This window comes from Platalea leucorodia, assembly GCF_965183815.1.
Source record: "Platalea leucorodia genome assembly, chromosome: 13".
Classification (NCBI taxonomy): Eukaryota; Metazoa; Chordata; class Aves; order Pelecaniformes; family Threskiornithidae; genus Platalea; species Platalea leucorodia.
In genome coordinates this window covers 61,385-78,560 of record NC_138835.1, presented here as the reverse complement: position 1 = coordinate 78,560, position 17,176 = coordinate 61,385, and the positions used below count along the sequence as shown (strand labels likewise).

General features: G+C 50.4%; 1 protein-coding gene across 1 annotated transcript in view; it reads left to right on the top strand.

The window, feature by feature from the left end:
* LOC309596910 (fer-1-like protein 4) overlaps positions 1-16,264 on the top strand; it is a gene marked incomplete at its 5' end in the record, with an annotated part of 38,190 nt that extends 21,926 nt beyond the window's left edge. Inside the window, 18 exons of the mRNA XM_082325674.1 lie at positions 7-168; positions 488-647; positions 1,730-1,833; positions 2,216-2,347; positions 2,956-3,004; positions 4,163-4,269; positions 4,626-4,757; positions 5,496-5,606; positions 6,055-6,182; positions 6,664-6,834; positions 7,625-7,779; positions 9,599-9,777; positions 10,855-10,940; positions 11,904-12,002; positions 12,277-12,518; positions 14,427-14,704; positions 15,422-15,522; positions 15,852-16,264. Of these exons, the coding sequence (XP_082181800.1) occupies positions 7-168; positions 488-647; positions 1,730-1,833; positions 2,216-2,347; positions 2,956-3,004; positions 4,163-4,269; positions 4,626-4,757; positions 5,496-5,606; positions 6,055-6,182; positions 6,664-6,834; positions 7,625-7,779; positions 9,599-9,777; positions 10,855-10,940; positions 11,904-12,002; positions 12,277-12,518; positions 14,427-14,704; positions 15,422-15,522; positions 15,852-16,032 (2,577 nt within the window). The 3' untranslated portion in view covers positions 16,033-16,264. The remainder of the gene's footprint in view (positions 1-6; positions 169-487; positions 648-1,729; positions 1,834-2,215; positions 2,348-2,955; positions 3,005-4,162; positions 4,270-4,625; positions 4,758-5,495; positions 5,607-6,054; positions 6,183-6,663; positions 6,835-7,624; positions 7,780-9,598; positions 9,778-10,854; positions 10,941-11,903; positions 12,003-12,276; positions 12,519-14,426; positions 14,705-15,421; positions 15,523-15,851) is intronic.
* Positions 16,265-17,176: the final 912 nt, after the last annotated feature.

Genomic DNA, 17,176 nt, shown 5'->3' with positions numbered 1-17,176 from the left:
CTTCAGATTCTGTTCTGGGGCCTGCGGGACCTGAAGCGAGTGAACTTGTTCGAGGTGGATCAGCCCCAGGTGATCATTGAATGTGCTGGCAAGAAGGTGGAGTCGGAGGTGATCGTGGCCTACAAAGAGAACCCCAACTTCACCGAGCTGGTCAAATACATGGATGTGGTGAGTGGGAAGGGGGGGTCCTGCCATGCCAGGGTGCACTGTGGCTGTCCTGCATCCGTGCACTGCCTGTCTGCATGGGGCAAAGTAACAGGAGGGGAGCTGCTCCTGGGATTTTGCTCTCCTGTGGCGACATGTTTCAGCTGCAGATCAAAGCCTTTGTGAAATTGCCCACCAAGAGCAGTCTCAGCCATTGCCTGTCACTGCAAGGCTTTGGTTTTTGGGCAGAGCTGCAAGGCACGATCAGACCTCCCTGCGTGTGGTGAGGCTGCCACGGGTATTGCCCTTCCTCCTGTGAACGCCGTGTGCGGTTCTTTTGCAGGAGCTCCCAGAGCAGGTCTACCTGCACCCTCCCCTCAGTATCTTCGTGGTGGAAAAGCGGGCATTTGGGCACACTGTGCTGGTGGGTACCCATGTTGTGTCTGATGTGATGAAATTCTCTCCCAGAGAGCTGGAGGAAGAACCAGAAGATGTGCCCAAAGGTGAGCTGCTTGGTGAGGTTCCCATGGAGGCAGCAGGCAGGTTCTGCCAGTGGCAGAGATCCCTGGCCCTTCCGCTCCCTCCTAGCCAGGCAGCAAAGTCCTCTTCTGAGACCCATAAAATGCCCAGCAAAAGCACAGTGTGGGGCAGGTTAGGGTTGGAGGCAGGTCGTCATCCTGGTCTGTAGCACTCAGCTCCAGACTAGTGTTCAGGAATCATCAGCAGCCAAGCGATGGAGTGCTGTGTAAGGGCTGGCATCCCTCTTTGAGAGTAGCAAAGGGCAATTTACAGACTGTTTTCTCCAAGGTTAGCTTAACATTTGCCTCCCCACCACACTGGTAGGACTATTCATCTGTGGATGTGGCATCTCCTTGGGGTCTCTTTCCCAGACACTTTTTGTCTTACATTTGTAGAAACTAGAGGAGGGAGAATTACTCATGAAGATGTCTTAGTCCAGCAGGACATTTAGCTGGGGCTAGATACTAGACTGTAACTTATCCACGTGGAAAGTTTGTGTCTAGAATCAGAGATGTTTAGCCTGCGAAGGACTATTGTATTCACCTATTTGAACCCTCTGCATAGGCAGGCTGGAGAGCTGTCCCCAGTGAGACCTCCATCAAGCTCTAGGGAGCTGGTCCACTAGGACCAAGGATTGAAAGGTTTACACTTCTCTCACATTATTGGGTCAAGGTCTGTTCATTGGGTAATGAGTTCACTAAATAGCTCTGTGATAGCACCAGCCAGAGCTCCTGATTTGGAAGTGAGTAAATAAATATGGCATGAAGGGGAAGAAGCAAAGGATTCGTCAATCTGTGGTCACTTCCTAGTAGGGAAGGTGTATCTCATAAATCTGAATTCCAGGGAGTCAGCAACAAGCATATTGATGATGGTGGCCAGTCTCAGCACTGTACTTGGATTTCCAATAATATTTTTGTAGGGTCTGCTATCAAAAGCTTTAAAAGCAATCACACTGTAGTGGGGTAACAGGGAGCTTTTTCCTGTGGAATAACAACTGGCTAAAAAGTAGGAAGCAGTGGGCAGAAATAAATGCATGGAAACGTGAAGCTCTTTCTCTTCATCTCAGCTCAGAAAGTCTCATCTCAGCATCTTCCCTCTCAGACTGTGGTAAACATTGGCCTGACAGCTGGTGACCCAGGTCCCAGCACTCACCCCCTGAGTCTTGTGAAGGTGAGTGATGTGTTGGACCCAGCAAATTTTGAAGGTTGGAAAGGCAAACTGAAGGTTACAAACAAAAAAGAAAATTCAGAAGTTCAGAGTTAAGTTTCAACTACCAGTTTTTGCTCTGGGCCCAAACACTCCTCTCCCTTGCCTGTTCATTGGCACTGCTGCATGTCTGGGCTCTGGCACAGGGAGGAGTGTTGCCTTGTGCCTTGAAAACTGCTGCTTTTGTAGCAATGCACAAACCTGGGGCTATAGGTAGCTTTGCACCTCCTGTGCTCTGCCTGAAAGCTGAGCCTCTGCCAGAGGCTCCCAGGGCTCTAGAGCAGGGTGTATGGGTGTCCTGGGTTGTCCTTTCCTCCCTCTGAACCCTTTTCTCTGTTCTTTTAAGGCTCCTTTGAAGAAAATTCCTATCAATAAGCTTGTAAAGAAGGAGGATGAATACGAAGAGGAAACACCAGAGCTGGAAGAACTGGATTGGTGGTCCAAGTACTATGAGTCCCTGAAGGAGCTGTATAACCAGGTAATCTTTTGTGACAGCTACGAGCAGAGGGGAAAAGTGGCTGCGCTGGCTTGAGGAAGATGTTTTCAACAGCACTGAGTGTCATAGGAGCCCTCCTGGCATGGATCTGCAGGTAGATGTGGGCTTTTGTGTGTCAAGCACACTTAAGGTACGCCAGGTATCAAGCATCCACCAGGTGGACTGATTTCAGTAGGCGATGGATGTTGAAACATCCCTGAGGCTAGGTGCCCAAGTGGTTTTGAGAATGCGACCGGGCTTTTGTTGAGGTGCTCTTGAAAATGTGACGTTGCTGATTTTAGCTGCAATACAAGGGCTTTCATGATGCTTGCTCTCTGTCCTGGCTGTCTTCCCAGGACATGCTATGGGAGCAGGTCTGCCCCAAATTTCCTTCCTTGCCCTGTGTCCCTTAAATCCCAATCAAAAAACCAGCAGGAAGATCTGGGGAGAAGAAAAGGTCATTAAGGCACTCATTGGATACCCTCCTGCAATAATGTTAATGATAAATGATCTCAGACTCTGCTGGCAGGAAAGCTTTGACAGTGTCCTGTGCTTGGATGGAGAAGCCTTTGCTGTCAGAGATGTGAGGTGACTGTTTGTGTGTGTTTCAGACACACAGTGATGAGGAAGATGCTGAGAATGATGACCTAAATGATGCAGGTGAGTCCTCTAGCAATACCCAGCTCTTCTGTGGGGAGAGCCAGGACTTAAACCATCCCAGAGGGTGCTGGGCTTGTGGGAATGGGGTCTGAGCAGGCAACAGCTTTGCAACATTTAGCATAAACAACACAAAAGGGAGCAGAGAGACTGGAAACATTGGTGAGGGCTAACAAAGGCTATTTCAAGTTGAAAACACCAAACCTGCCTCAGAAAAGTTTGGAAAATCATACTGAAGCAAGAGTCTTCCTGAGTGAGCAAAAACCTGCGGAAAAATCAGCTGCAAGGATCATGGGATTGTCAGGGTGAGAGGAGGAAGCAAAGATGGGATGGAGAGAGAGGATGGCGGAGAGGCGAAACTGTCCAGGAGTTGGGCATCACTGTGCATGTGGGATACTTACCTGGGGTACAGGATTCACTATGAGGTAACAGAAAGACAGTAATAATAGATGATCTGAGAACAGTGTTACAGCTGTAGGCTCAGGTTTGCAGGGGTGTAAGCAGTGACTTGCCTAGCAATGACCTGGGGAGGTGAGACAGTAAGTATAGAAATTATGTAAATCCTATTCAAGGAGAGGGCTGGAGGGTACCTGCACACCATTAGTGCTCAAGGGATCTAGGGTCTTTGGGAAATGGGGCAAGGACGCAGCCTCTCTGCCCTTGGGTCGCTGGTGCCCCGGAGGAAGGTCTAGCTATGCTCTCTCCATGTGCAGCTGCCTGTTCCCAAAGTGGTAGTGATGCTTCAGTTAGACATCCACCCAAAACAGCCGTCCATCAGATAAGCATCCATCCAAAGAAGAGGGTTAGCTCTCATTTGTGCCTTCCCTGACAGGACCTGTGGGCTGGTCCAGCCACCTTCCTCCATTTGGTCTCTGTCCACTTCCTTCCTAAACAGTAGCCATGCAGGCAGGCAAGTCTGTGCCAATTTTTGTGTCTGTCGTCGTCGTGTCCCGTCCCCCCCCCCCACCCCCCCCACCCCCAATCCAGCCATGCCTTGCTGGGAAACCTGAGATGCCGTAAGGACACCTGTTACACATAGTGATAGCTCCAGTCAAAGCCCTGGGTGAAAGCGAAAGCTGTTGCTGGGATCATTTCATGGACAGACACTTGAGATGATGGGAGAGATCAGAGCATTTCCTAATCTCCTATTGCCATTTCTAGATGGAGGGAATTTAAATGCATCCTCCATTGACATGGAAGCAGAAGATGAGGCAGTAATTGAAGCTGAACCTGCTCGACCCAAGAGGAAGCTCATTGCCACCCTTCAGGTGATTGTTGGGGTGACGTATCTGGCCTCTTTCAATCCCGGCCCTTTGTCCTTGTCCTTCTCACCTCTCTGCAGTGGGGGTTAGAGTGGGAGGAGAACCTGCAGTGTGTTCTGGGCCCCTGTCGTTGCTGGGCTTTGAAACAGCTAGTGAGACCTTGGAGCCAAGCTGGGATGTGTGTGCACATCTGAGGATGGACCTGGGGGGATAAGGGAAAACCATAACACCCTGCACTGACGAATACAGGGGTAAGGTAGGACCAGGTGAAATGGTTGAAGCAGGGAAAGGATGGTTTTTCTGACTCTCCTCTCCTTCAAGATGGCAGGAGAAAGCCCAAAATGACTTTCTACTTATTTCAGATCTACAACTCTGAGCTGGAAAATGAGTTTGATAATTTTGAAGACTGGCTGTGTATTTTCCCCCTTCATCGTGGCAAAGCAAATGAGGATGAAGATGGAAATGAGGATGAACATTTTGTGGGGAAGTACAAGGTACTGTATCATCTGAATGACACTTGTGCTGCATGTGAAAGAAAATCCTTAGGACAACCTGTATGTATATCAGAGCATGCTGACACCAGCAAAACCTTGGAGAGTGCATGTGTGTGCAAAGTGATGTGAGGCCACAGTGCAGCATGGCCAGGGTACTGTTGGTGCCTGTTGAAGCAATTGTGTACTGTAGTCCTCTGTTAGCTGATAAGTGCACCTGATTTAGATTTTTTAGCTCTTGCAAGGAGAAAACATGAAACATAAAGGACTCTTATTCTGGCTGGGGCCTCTGGGTATGTTCAGTATGCAAATAAGAATTAGTGAACTTCACTGTTTTTAAAATTAGTAAACCTTGTTTAAAAGAGGCATCATCCTCCCACCCAGGAGTTCTTGAAGGCTCTGAAATATCAACTACAGAAGTTGATTTAAGAAGGTCCCTAGAAAACCTTTGGTGCCCCCTGCCTTTGGTAGTCCAAAGTGCCTGGAGATGTTCAGATCTTCTGGCATTGGCAGTGGTCTGACAGCCTGCAGCCTAACTTGCAATCAGGGACTACCTGGGCCATGTGGATATGACAGTGCCTTTAGAAAGGACTGTCGCCATGGGCACAGGGTGTCTGTGGTCTGCATGGGGCTATGGCTCAGATTTTCCAGTTGGCAGGTGAAGCTGGTCTTGGTGGTTCCAGTCCCATCTGAGATACTCTCTTTTGTATCTAGTTGTTACTTGCAATGTTTTTTCTGCAGGGCTCCTTCTATGTCTACCCCACTGAGGAAGCCAGCACAGAGCCCAGGGTCTCCCAGGGTGTTCCAAGGAACAGACCCATCAAGGTTCTCGTAAGAGTTTACATTGTTAAGGTAAGTCTCTGGTGGTGGTGGCAGTCTTACTTGGAGGTGTGTCCCTCCCTGTGGACCTCCCTGCCATTCTCTGCTCAGTAAACATGAGCAGTGGCACTTGTGAAATCTTGATGCTGGCTTGAAGGCTCTGCCTGTCCAGTGAAAGTCAGCTACATCTTGTCCATGGGGAGCCTTCTATGCTTTGTAGCTTCAGGATGTGCTACAAATCCAGATGGGCATTTCTCGGCTCCTCATCTGCCTTGAGACAGTGAGCAAGTAGGTGGTCCGACAGCTGCAGATATCGGTGGCTTGTTGACTGGGGATTTGTATGGGATCAAGTGCCTGTTTCACTGCCGGGGCAGCTGCTGGACCTGACCAGCGGGCTTGGGTGGTCTCAGGCCTGTGCAGTGTTCCTTGTGCAGGTTGCTCTCTGCAGCTGATGTATGACAGAACCTCTTGTGTATTCCAGGCTACGAACCTGTCTCCAGCAGACCCCAATGGCAAGGCAGATCCCTATGTGGTGGTGACTGTGGGGCAGGAGCAGAAGGACACAAAGGAGCGATATATCCCAAAGCAGCTCAATCCTGTGTTTGGAGAGTATGTGGGAAGTTTTCATCTAGCAGGTTTCATAGGAACACTGCAAATCTGGGGCTCAGGCTGTGGCCCAGCATGTGTGGTCTTCTGTTCCTTTCTGCTGGAGAATCTTGTGCTGTAACACAAAGGTCCCAGGCATGTCTCTTGCCTTTGGCTGACATAGGAGCTATAAGTGTTTTGGGTTGGGAGGGGAGCACTCCCAAAGGCTTAACAGAAAGTAGCAAGCCAAGCAGCAACAGAGCATTGGAGAGCCTGTTCCCTAGCTCCAGGACCTCTATCCAAGGGCATACATTTCTGGAGAACTCCTTTGTTTGAACAGGCACACTGAAAACTGCACACACTGCACTTCTGGAGAACCAAACTCTATCAGATGTCTTTGAGTTTTCAAATACAGTTCTTAAATGTGTAGGATGATCAAAGCAGAGCACATGTTTCATTTCCATCCTCTTTGCTAATTGCACTCTCCTTGTCTGCTTTTCTCCAGAGTTGTGGAGCTGACAGTCTCCTTTCCCATGGAATCAGAACTCACTGTGGCAATATTCGACCATGATTTGGTTGGATCTGATGATCTGATTGGGGAGACCAAGATTGACTTGGAGAATCGATTCTACAGCAAGCACAGGGCCAACTGTGGAGTGGCTTCTCAGTATGACATGTAGGTACCAGTGTGACACATCAGGGCCATGAGATGCATTCTTCTCACCTACCATTTGGGTGGGTAACAGAGCACCTCCAGTTTTGCAGGACGGAGCTTGCATCCACAGTATCCTTCGAACAGGTGCCCCACAGATTCACTACAAGTCACATGGATAACTCCATCTCCTTTAGACTCCTACCAGGTTCCTGTGACAGCTCTAATTCCTACTGCCAGACTAATTTATTTTGCATATAGTAGCAAAAAAATTCTTTAATGCTTTCATATTGGTGTTCTGTGAGAAAAGCACTCACTTGACATTGATGTGATTTTGACCTCTTTCAGAAAGTATGGCTGTTTCTCTGGCAGTAGCTAGTTCTGTGAGCAGCGAGACTCATGACATCTGTTTTCCTTTGGCCTCATTCAGTATGGGTTCTCTGGTGTCTTTGGCCAGTTTTCTGTAAACTTCTCCTACCATGCTATTGGAGAATTAGCTGTGGGCATGGAGTTGAGTCCCCAATGCTGCTAAAACCTCTCTCCCACTTATGAGCTGCACCTGGAATTGCTCCTGTTGCTGCTCTGAAGCTAATGGTTCTGTGGAGTGCAAGCCTGGCTTGTTCTGGGGGAGAAGAGCTTGTTAAGCTTTTCATTCATTAAGCTTTTGTGTGCCTGTGGTTTTCCCAGTGAAAATCTTAGCAGGGATCGGGTGGCATAGTCTGTGCTGTAGGGAAGGCAGCATGTTTCACAGCCTAGGAAAAAAACCTGTTGTGTCTAAGCAGATGATGTTCTTGATGTTCTCCCTTCCATGCAGAAATGGCTACAACATGTGGCGAGATGCTTTCAAGCCCACGCAGATCTTGGATAGTTTATGCAAGAAAAACTCGTTCCCTGCAGCAGAGTACAGACGGGAGGAGGTCAAAGTGGACAATAAAATATTCAAGGTCCCTCCAGAGGCTTTTCCTGAAGGTACAGAGGGCTTGGAGAACAATGACTGCTCCCTTAAACAGCTGCCTGCGCTCAGCAGTGCCCATGCTGGTGAGAGGTCTGGGAACCCACCAGCCTCTCTTCCCTGATGTGTCCAGGCTGGCTGCCCTCACTCTGTGCCCTGCATGGCCCAGCTTTCTGGGTCACAGTGGGGAGCATCCTTGGTGCTCAGTGGCCTGGTTTCAGTGGCTGACGGTGTTGCACTGGGGGAAGATGTGATCCAGGCCGTTAGGTCCCAAAGTGGCTTCCCAGGCAGTGGGTGGAGCAAAGTAAACCTGCTTGCATGGCAGTGGTGTGCATGGGGGTTTGATGGCTTGTACAGCCAGAGATAAGTAGCTTATTCTGATGGCTGACACTGGCACAAAACTGTACTGATGGTGCTTGTGACCACCATCAGCAAGATACTGGCGTCCTTTTTTTTTTTTTTTTTTTTTTTTTTGGGGGGGGGGGGGGGGCGCTTCTTCAGTCTCCTTTCCTGTTTTCAGCTGGCTTTGTCCTTCAGGGATGCTCTCTGCTTCTGGTGGCTTTGGGTTCTTTGGGTCACTCCCTACTGCTGCTCAGTACTGTAGATTTCCTCCTTTTTGGCAGCTTCTGCTTCTCCTTTGCTGTTTTTCTTTCCTCTTCACTGGTGTTACAAACCCTGAGCCAGGGCCGTGGATGTCCAAGAACACAGCAACCTTTCATGCCCTCCGCCAGCAGTGATGGACAATTTCCCTGAGCACAGGCCTATCCCTACTGTGCCCATTCCCCCCAGTGGCCAACACCTGTGAAATCAAATCCAGCCTGGAGGAAAGGATGGAGCAGATGTGGCCTGCTTGTGGATGTCTGGGTCCTGCAAGGCAATGCTATGTAGCCCATAGGAAGGATGATCCCTGTGCCTGACCTGCCCAAAGAGGGGGGACCTATGTGTACGGCCAACTTTACTTTCTGCTCGTTTCAGTGCTGCTGTTCCTCAGCTTTCTGCTGGCCTCTATGGCTTATGTCATGAAGGGGAAAGAAATCCTGCTCAGGAGAGGGCAAGGAGCCTCCAAAAGCCCTTTTCGCCTTTTCTCAAGTCACTGGGTAGCTGGGAAGGGAGAAACAAGGTGCTCTCCTGGTATTCCCCTGAGAACCGGCTCTGGTTCACACGTAGCTGCAGTTGGTGCCACATGAACCTCTGCTGTGCTCGGGGACTGCTTGGGATGGTTTCGGTCTCAGACTGATCTCCAAAGGGCAGATGCTCTCCATAAACACAGGGGTGGGTGGATCATTGTGTCCTTGCCTGTAGGTTCCTGCTTTTCTCCCCACCAGCAGGATTTGGTCTTGAACTGCCATTTGGCTTCACTGTGTCAAATGAGTCAATTAATCACACAGACTGTTAATTAATGGGGAGCACAGCTGCATGTCACTGCCGAGTGACACGTGGTGCTTTCCTGGAGCACTTCTAGGGCAAAACCTCTCATCCATGGATCTGTTGGTACTACCAGAGAGACATGGGGGCTTAAACTGCCCCAGAGGGTCAAATCCTCCTTGGTGTCCCCTGGATCCTTTTCCCAGGGCCATAGTAAATTCTTTTTTGCCCTTTTCCTCTTATTTCTCTTAGCTTGTTTGTCTTCCTGCCTACAGTTTTCCTCATCACTGTAACATACGGACCTCATTCCCTTCATCCTCGCCCTCCTGCTTCTCCCCATTTTGTTTTTCTGTGGAGGTGCTTGTTTGCCCAGTCCATCATCTTCCCTTATTTGTGCCTGTGACTGACGTTGTGATGTGGCTCTTGCCAGCCAGATGCCTTTATCTTCTACCTGGATGTGTCCTGCTGCAGAGGCCTCTGTGAGGAACAAGAGAGGAGTGGCAGATGAGAACTGGTCAGTGGATGATGAACATAAGGCTTTGTACGTCCTGCAGCACTGGGAAGAGATGCCAGGATATGAGTACAAGCTGGTACCAGAGCATGTGGAGATCCGGTCCCTGTACAACCCGGAGAACCCTGGGCTTGTGCAGGTGAGATGTGTTTCCTTGCCCAGCCTAGATATTGTGCTGGGGAAGGACCTTCAGGGCAGCTGGTTCCCAGCCCCCTGGCTTGTCCCCTGTTGTCCTTTTGTCTCCTCATCATGGCATGAATCCCATGCGTTGCCCTTTCCTGGATGAGCAACTGGAGCTGTGTCTATGGATGTCTGGCCCTGCTATTAAGTGAGGACTGTTGGCCTTGGGTGTCCTTTGCTCAGATCCACCCTCTAACCTCTCATGGTGTTTCTGAACGCCCTTTTCTCAGGGGACCTCTGTCCATTGATGTTGTGGTCACAATGCTGGTGGCCCAGGGTCCTTCCTGTCTCCTCAGGCCATGTAGCACTGCTCTGATGAGGGTGCTGTGTGGGTGGCAAGGGACCTGCTCTGCCTTCTGAGGCCTGCCACCATGCACCACGGTGGGTGGTAGTGTCCTCGCCTATCCCTGCCTTTTCCTCTGCTTTGTCCCATATCACTGCTGCTTTGCTCCCCTGCAAGAGCCCTGTTCTGTCCCCTTGGCTTCTCCCTGAGGGCATGACATAACTGCTGGCTGGAGGAGAAACATTCCACCTCAGTTTTATGCAGTGCAGTGATCTGAGCTCAACCTTTTCCATGTCCTGCACAGAACATCTTCTGTTCCCTCAGGTACCAGAGGTCTGTAACAAAGCAGAGCTCTGCAGTCACTCTGGCTTTGGCCAGCATTGGAAACGCATGTGGGGAGGGCAGGGTTAGACCTATCACTTTGTAGTTTTCTTGGCTATGCTGAAGCATTGCATCATCGTATGCTTCTTGGTAAGACAGAGGGACACGTTTGCCTTTGTTTGAAATGAACTCAGTTCAGCTGAAATAGTTTTTCTTGGGAGCAGGGTGGGGAGGGAAATAAGCAATTTTTCATAGTTTTAATTTTTTCCCTATCTAAAATCCAGTCACATGTCACTCTGAAGTGCTGGGGATGGAGAGAGCCAAGCAGTGGCTGTCTGGTGAGAGCTTTCCTTGCAGGACCAAGCCCTTGCTCCTTGAAGAGCTGGAGGGTGGTCTGTCTTTTGAAGTCTCTCTGCTGTCTTCTCTCATCAGGGCTCCTTGCACATGTGGATTGACATGTTTCCAAACGATGTCCCTGCACCGCCACCTGTCAATATCAAGCCACGACTGCCTGTCAGGTAGCACCCATGGGAGCAGGGCTGGGGCTGGTGAGCCTGCATGGAGGGTCACTGTCCCTCACCATGCCTGGAGGGATGTGCCATGGAGTCCTGCACAGGCTGACAATCTGTGCTAGCCTGGCATGCAGTCCTCCTCTCTGCTTCAGCTCTGGCCATGGGATGGTCTCCTGGGTGTATCGGCATGGGGCATAAGCGCTTCAGCTGCATAACTGTTTGTGAAGGGCAGGGTTGATCTCTTTAAGGCTGGACATGAAGGTGATAGAAACTCAGGTCAGAGCTACTCATCTAGCTCTATTTTGGCTAGTGGACAGATGTCCTCTGGGTGCCTGGAGAAGTGAAGGAGGAGATCTGCTGTTTTCAATGATCTAATGGGGCTATTGAGATGGAGGGTCCAGATTCTTCTCAGAGGTGCACATGAAAGGACAAGAGATAATGGTCACAAGTTGCAGTGGGGGAAACTCCAACTGGATATAGGGAAAACATTTTCCCAATGAGAGTGAAGCTACCCTGGGATAGGGACGGAGTGACCCAGAGAGGTGCTGGGATATCGATCCTTGGAGATACTCAAAACTCATGCAGACAAGGCCCTGAGCATCTGATCTACTATGAAGTTAGAACAAGAGGTTGGAGCCAAGACTGCAGAGATCCCTTCCTGCCTAAGCCTTTCTGTGCTGCTATGGCTAAGTGGTGCTGGGTGGGTTTCCCAGGCACCAGGGATTTGCTTTGCAAAAGCTGCCTGTTTTGACTGTGGGTGTTTGTCTTGTGGGGTTGTAGTTCCCCAAGAAGGGCTTTGTGCATGGCAGCGAGACTGCTGGGCTGTGCTTGGCCAGAGGAGCCCTGGCAGGGGACCACAGTGCTAGGAGGGTTCAAGTCCTGCTGCTCTGCCGGTGTGGGCTTGACCTGCCCTCCCAGGCACTGGGGGCAAGAACATGTGTCTCACTCACCCCTGTGTCCTTCCCACAGCTACGAGCTGCGTGTGATTATCTGGAACACAGATGACGTGATCCTTGATGATGTCAACCCAGTAACAGGAGAGCCTTCCAGCGACATCTACGTGAAGAGGTCTGATGGGAGCCAGAGGGAGGCCAGAGCCTGGCTGCCCTGCTCCCTGCCCTGCCCCACACCCTCACTGTCTCCTCTGAACCTCTGCTCCTCCCTGCCTCAGTATGAGGTGCCCCACTCCAGTCCCCTGCATGGAATGCTGTATCCCCAAAGGTGTTGGTCCGGTTTGGCTCTTCCTTTCCTGCTACCCCGTGGGGTTCAGCCCCACCATCCTTTTGCTCTGCTTTTGGGGCTGGCTGACAGCGGGTAGGAGATAACTGAGTTTCTCCTGCAGCTGGATAAAGGGTCTTTACCACAACAAGCAGGAGACAGATGTTCACTTTAACTCCTTGACTGGGGAGGGCAATTTCAACTGGAGGTTCATCTTCCGCTTCAACTATCTCCCGACTGAGAAGGAGATCACCTACAAGAAGAAGGACTCTGTCTTCTCTGTGGAGGAATCAGAGTTTCGGGAACCAGCTGTTCTGGTCCTCCAGGTCTGGGATTACGACAGGATTTCAGCTAATGACTTTCTAGGTATGGTGTGACCTGCTGGAAGTGGGGTGACCTGTCCCTCACCTTGCTGGAGTATTACTGCATTTCCCCTGGAGCTCAGCTCTGAGAAGGGACACCAGGAGCATCAGATCAAGCTCTTCAGCTCAGCAGTCACCTGGGCTAGTTCTTCACATGTGAGCTATAGGCAGAGCCTGGAGATACACACCTCTCCTACCCAGACATGTTGAGCTTGCGTGCTTGTCCCAGATCCTTGGTGTCCCTTTTCAGGGCCTGTTATGCCACAGGACTTCCAGGTTCTGCTTCCTCACAACCTTTCTGATGAACTTGCTCATTTTCCCTACTCTCACTTAGACCTGCAGATCCCAAGACTTTCCCAGGAGCTTACGTTGTGTCACAGGGACTGGCAACCTTTGTGAGACCATTTGCACTTAAGTTGTGGCATCCCATTACCGGGGGCTTGGAGCTCCCCAGCTGCTCTGGTACTTCCTAGTAACCAGACCTGCTGAGCTGGGCATGCAGCAGGGCCTGGTGACAAAACTGGGTTGGTGGTGATTCCACCACACTACGCTAGCACAAACACTGCTGCTTCTCTCCAGCTTCTGCTGCCATCCCCAGATTTGTAGCACTCCATTCAGTTGTCCCTCCCTTCTTCAAACTTTGGCCTCCCTGTTAAAAAGCAGCCCCTTTGCCCTGCTGTCTCTTGGGCAGCATAAAACTCTCTTTGTTCATCAACCTTCCATGGTGTATTTAAAGGGCTTTACCTCCATGAGGCACTTCCAATGGTGATTGATTCAGCCATGCTACTCAGGCACTGAAGAAAGTATTAAGACAGCAATCCCAACGATTCCTCGCATGTATGATCTCGGGAACTTCTAGGCAGGAGGGGACTTTTGCAGTCTTTATTGCAACCTCCTGCTCCAAGCAGGGCTAGATGCAATGTAGGTTGCTCAGGGCATTATCTGGGTGAATTTTGAGTATCTCCAAGGATGGAGATCCCAGCACCCTTCTGGGCCCCTTTTCCTGGCTGCACCATTCTCATAATTCTCAATTTTTTTTTTACCTGCATCAACTTGTGTCTGTTGCCTTGTGTGCTTTCATCATCCACTTCTGAGGAGAGTCTAGGTCCATTTGCTCTGTAGTTTCCTTTAGGCTGTGAGAGATGCAGTAAGATCTCTCCCTTGACCTCTCTTCTCTGGGATGAACATGTATGGGTATCTCAACCCATTCTGCTATGGTGTGTACTCTAGCCTTGACCATCTCAGCCACTGGACTCTCTCTAGTTAGTTGACACCTTTCTTGTGTTGGGGGCCCAAAACTGGACACTGTATCCAGATGCAGTCTCACCAGAGCTAAGCAGAGGAGAACACACACATCCCTTGGTTGCTGACTATGCTTTTGCCAATACAGACCAGTACATGAAAAGACTGGTTTGATGCAAGGGCTTAGTGGCAAAGTGGGACAGGAGCTTCTTCCAAGGAGGACAGGGGTGCAAGGCCAAGCAGGGAAATGAACTAAGGATGTTTCAGATGTAAGACAGACTGGAAACCTTTAAAGAGTTTCCCAGATTTTATAATTTTTTATTGACATTTGCAGGAATGAGGGGGGAAGAGGAGCTTGGACATGTGAGGAGAGCAGGGTGGGACATGGTAAAGGAGTGAAAATAACCCACTGTACCACATGCAAACCAAACTGGCCACATCAGAGACGAGACAAGACCTGTGGCTTCTGCTTCTTAGTCTCTAACTCTTGGGCTAGTCCTTATGCTGAGCTTCAGGTCTCCACCTGTAAACGTGCAGGACTCTGCTAGATCATTGTGGCAGCTGGGACCTACTCATAGTGGTGGGAGAGTGGCTGAGACAGAAAGGCAAATGGTGTGTGGGGCGGACCTCAGGATTTCACCATGAGCTCTCCTCTTCATTATGCCTGCAGGCTCCATTGAGCTGAAGCTGCATGACATGGTGCGGGCAGCCAAGAGCTCAGAGCATTGCACCATCAAAATGGCCAAGGAGAATGCAACACCTCGCTTCTCCATCTTCCGAAACAAGCGCATGAGGGGCTGGTGGCCCTTCATCAAACTCAAAGATCAAGAAGACGAGGAGAGAGAGGAGAGGGAGGACAAGCAGAACAAGAAAAAGAAGTGGAGAAGCTCAGTCAAACCAGAGGATGTGGAGTTCACAGACCCCAGCGGGAACAAATACCTCCTGACGGTAAGGCAGGGTGCTGGCACAGGTGAGCAGAGAGCCAGTGTTTTGCCTCTGCCTTGACATGGCAACCTGTCCTGCATGCACATAACCTACAGAGGCAGCAACGACCCAGCTGTCCAGGACTTTGTGCAGGGTCCTGGAGACTTGTCCCATCTGCTGCAAATCCAGAGCCTCATCTACCCAGAAGTGCCAGCTGCAGTTGCATGCAGGGGGTGTCCAATTTCATGTCTTCCTCTGAGCTTCCCATAGAGCAGTGCTCAGTGAGGGGAGCAAAGCAAGAGGCATGTGGCTCCCCATCGACCAGACAGGCGAGCAGCAAAAGCTTGTCCTAGGGTCTCTGCCTACCCCAGACAGGCAGGTGCCAGCTGTCCCAGGGCAGACTCGCTGCTGATGGCCCTGCTAGTGGATCATTGTTTTTCCCCAAGGGTGAGTTTTGCTCAGTGCCAGTGTGGGAGGCTGCAGACAAATCCACATAGCCGGGCAGTTCATTACAATACAGTCCCTTGTCTGCAAAACAGTTAGTTTCTGGCCAGGCCACAGTTTCCACTGGCTGCGAAGTGAGACACTCCATCGCTAATGGCTGGAGAGAAAAGTTAATTGCTCTGAGCATCTGTAAGTGGAACTGGGAGAAAGATACCCAGTCCTGGCAGGGCGTATGGTCAGCAGGCAGGTCTGCGAAGCAACACGTGCGGCTGTGGCTCAGACATGTTCCCCCTCCAGGGTAAGGTGGAAGCAGAGTTCCAGCTGCTGACTGTGGAGGAGGCTGAGAAAAGTCCTGTTGGTTTGGGCCGAAAAGAGCCTGAACCCCTGGAAAAGCCCAAGTGAGTATCTGTGTTATCGCTTTTAACGTGGATGGACATGCCATGACATTGCTTGTGAAAAAAGGGCAGCTCTGGTTTAACCATGTGAACGCACCCGTTAGCCACATGGGTGCACAACAGCTCTGCCCGGGCTGTCCTGAAGCTCGGGTCCTGTTTTCTCCAGCGCTTTCACAGGCACCATAGTTATTGCAGCCCCTAGGGTGATCCTGTCTGGAAGCAGCAGGAAGAGCTGGCGACCCATGAGGGTGGCAGGGCACCAAAGCAGAGGGGTGAATGTGCTGCTCTGTGGATTGAGCCTGTGCTTATCTATTCTTCCCCTCCTGTTCCAGCCGGCCAAAAACTTCTTTCAACTGGTTTGTGAATCCCATGAAGACCTTTGTGTTCTTTATCTGGAAGCGGTACAAGAAATACATCATTGTGCTGTTCATTGTCGCTGTTCTGACCATATTCCTGGTTCTTTTGATCTACACCATGCCTGGATACATCAGTGAGAAGATCGTCAATGGATAAGTGCTCTCTAGCACAGGACTACTCAAAGACAGGGGTGATTATTGCAGGAATTGAGACTGGACCAGAAAGTTTAAGGAAATTCTGCAGGTGCAGAAGCAACCTTCACAGAGAGAGACCTGCAGAAGTGGCCTCTCTTTGGGGAGTCACATTTCATGCTAAGTACCCATAAGATGCTAAGAAACCAAGTAACCAACCTACTAAATAAGGCAAACTCCTTGAAGGACAGTTACAGCTTTGGGAAAAAAATTGTTCTTTGTGGGACTGGAGTGGGAGGGTGGGAAAAAGGGGTCTCATGGGGCTGTCCCCACAGACATGGCAGCTGAAACCAGCTCTTGCCATTGAGAGCGATTCTGGCAGAGATGGAGACATACAGAGCCATCCATGCCCCAGCTTGACCACACTTGGCACTTGCCAGGCCTTTGCCCGAAGAGTTCAAAACACATTGTACAGGGGGAAGGCAGGTCTGGTGTAGGGTCATGGTGGAGGTAGGACCTGGAAGACATTTGAATGGGGCTCCCTATGGAGAAGGATGACAGAGCCAAGGTAGCCATGAGCTTCCTGCCATGCCAAGACCACAGGAACAGCTCTTGGAGTTGGAGTTGATTCTGGATGTTGTAGCACTCCCCGGGACGTGGACTTTCTGGCTATCACTCCTTACAAGCTGCTTAACAGCTTTTTCTGCTTATGTTGGGTTGGATTCAGGCTTGCTTCAAGCTTCATTTTAGCTCTTCATTTCCACAGGAATAAAAGCTCCTTGGCTGCTCTCTCCGATGTTTTTTGTGTTTTGTAGCTGCATTCTGGAGCTGAGGTCCAGCCTGCTGCAGGCAGTCTTCGCTGATGCCCCTTTGCCCCTCCTCCTGGATAACACAGCGCTGGGATATTGGCATGGGGTTGTCAGCATGAATCTGTATTGTGGTGTTGGGCTGATGTAAATTAAATGAGACTTGTTCTCAGCATGGTCTCTGGTGCCCCAGAGTCCCTGTCTTCTGCACAGACAAGCCCTGACATGATCTGATCTCAAGTGGAGGTGCTTCACCCTGAGTTTTGACAGGACAGATTCCTTCTGAGCGGTCTCATCCTGGTGCAGGAGATGATGCTCAGAGGCACCATTGCATTTCCAAAGAAATTAACTGACAACGGATTT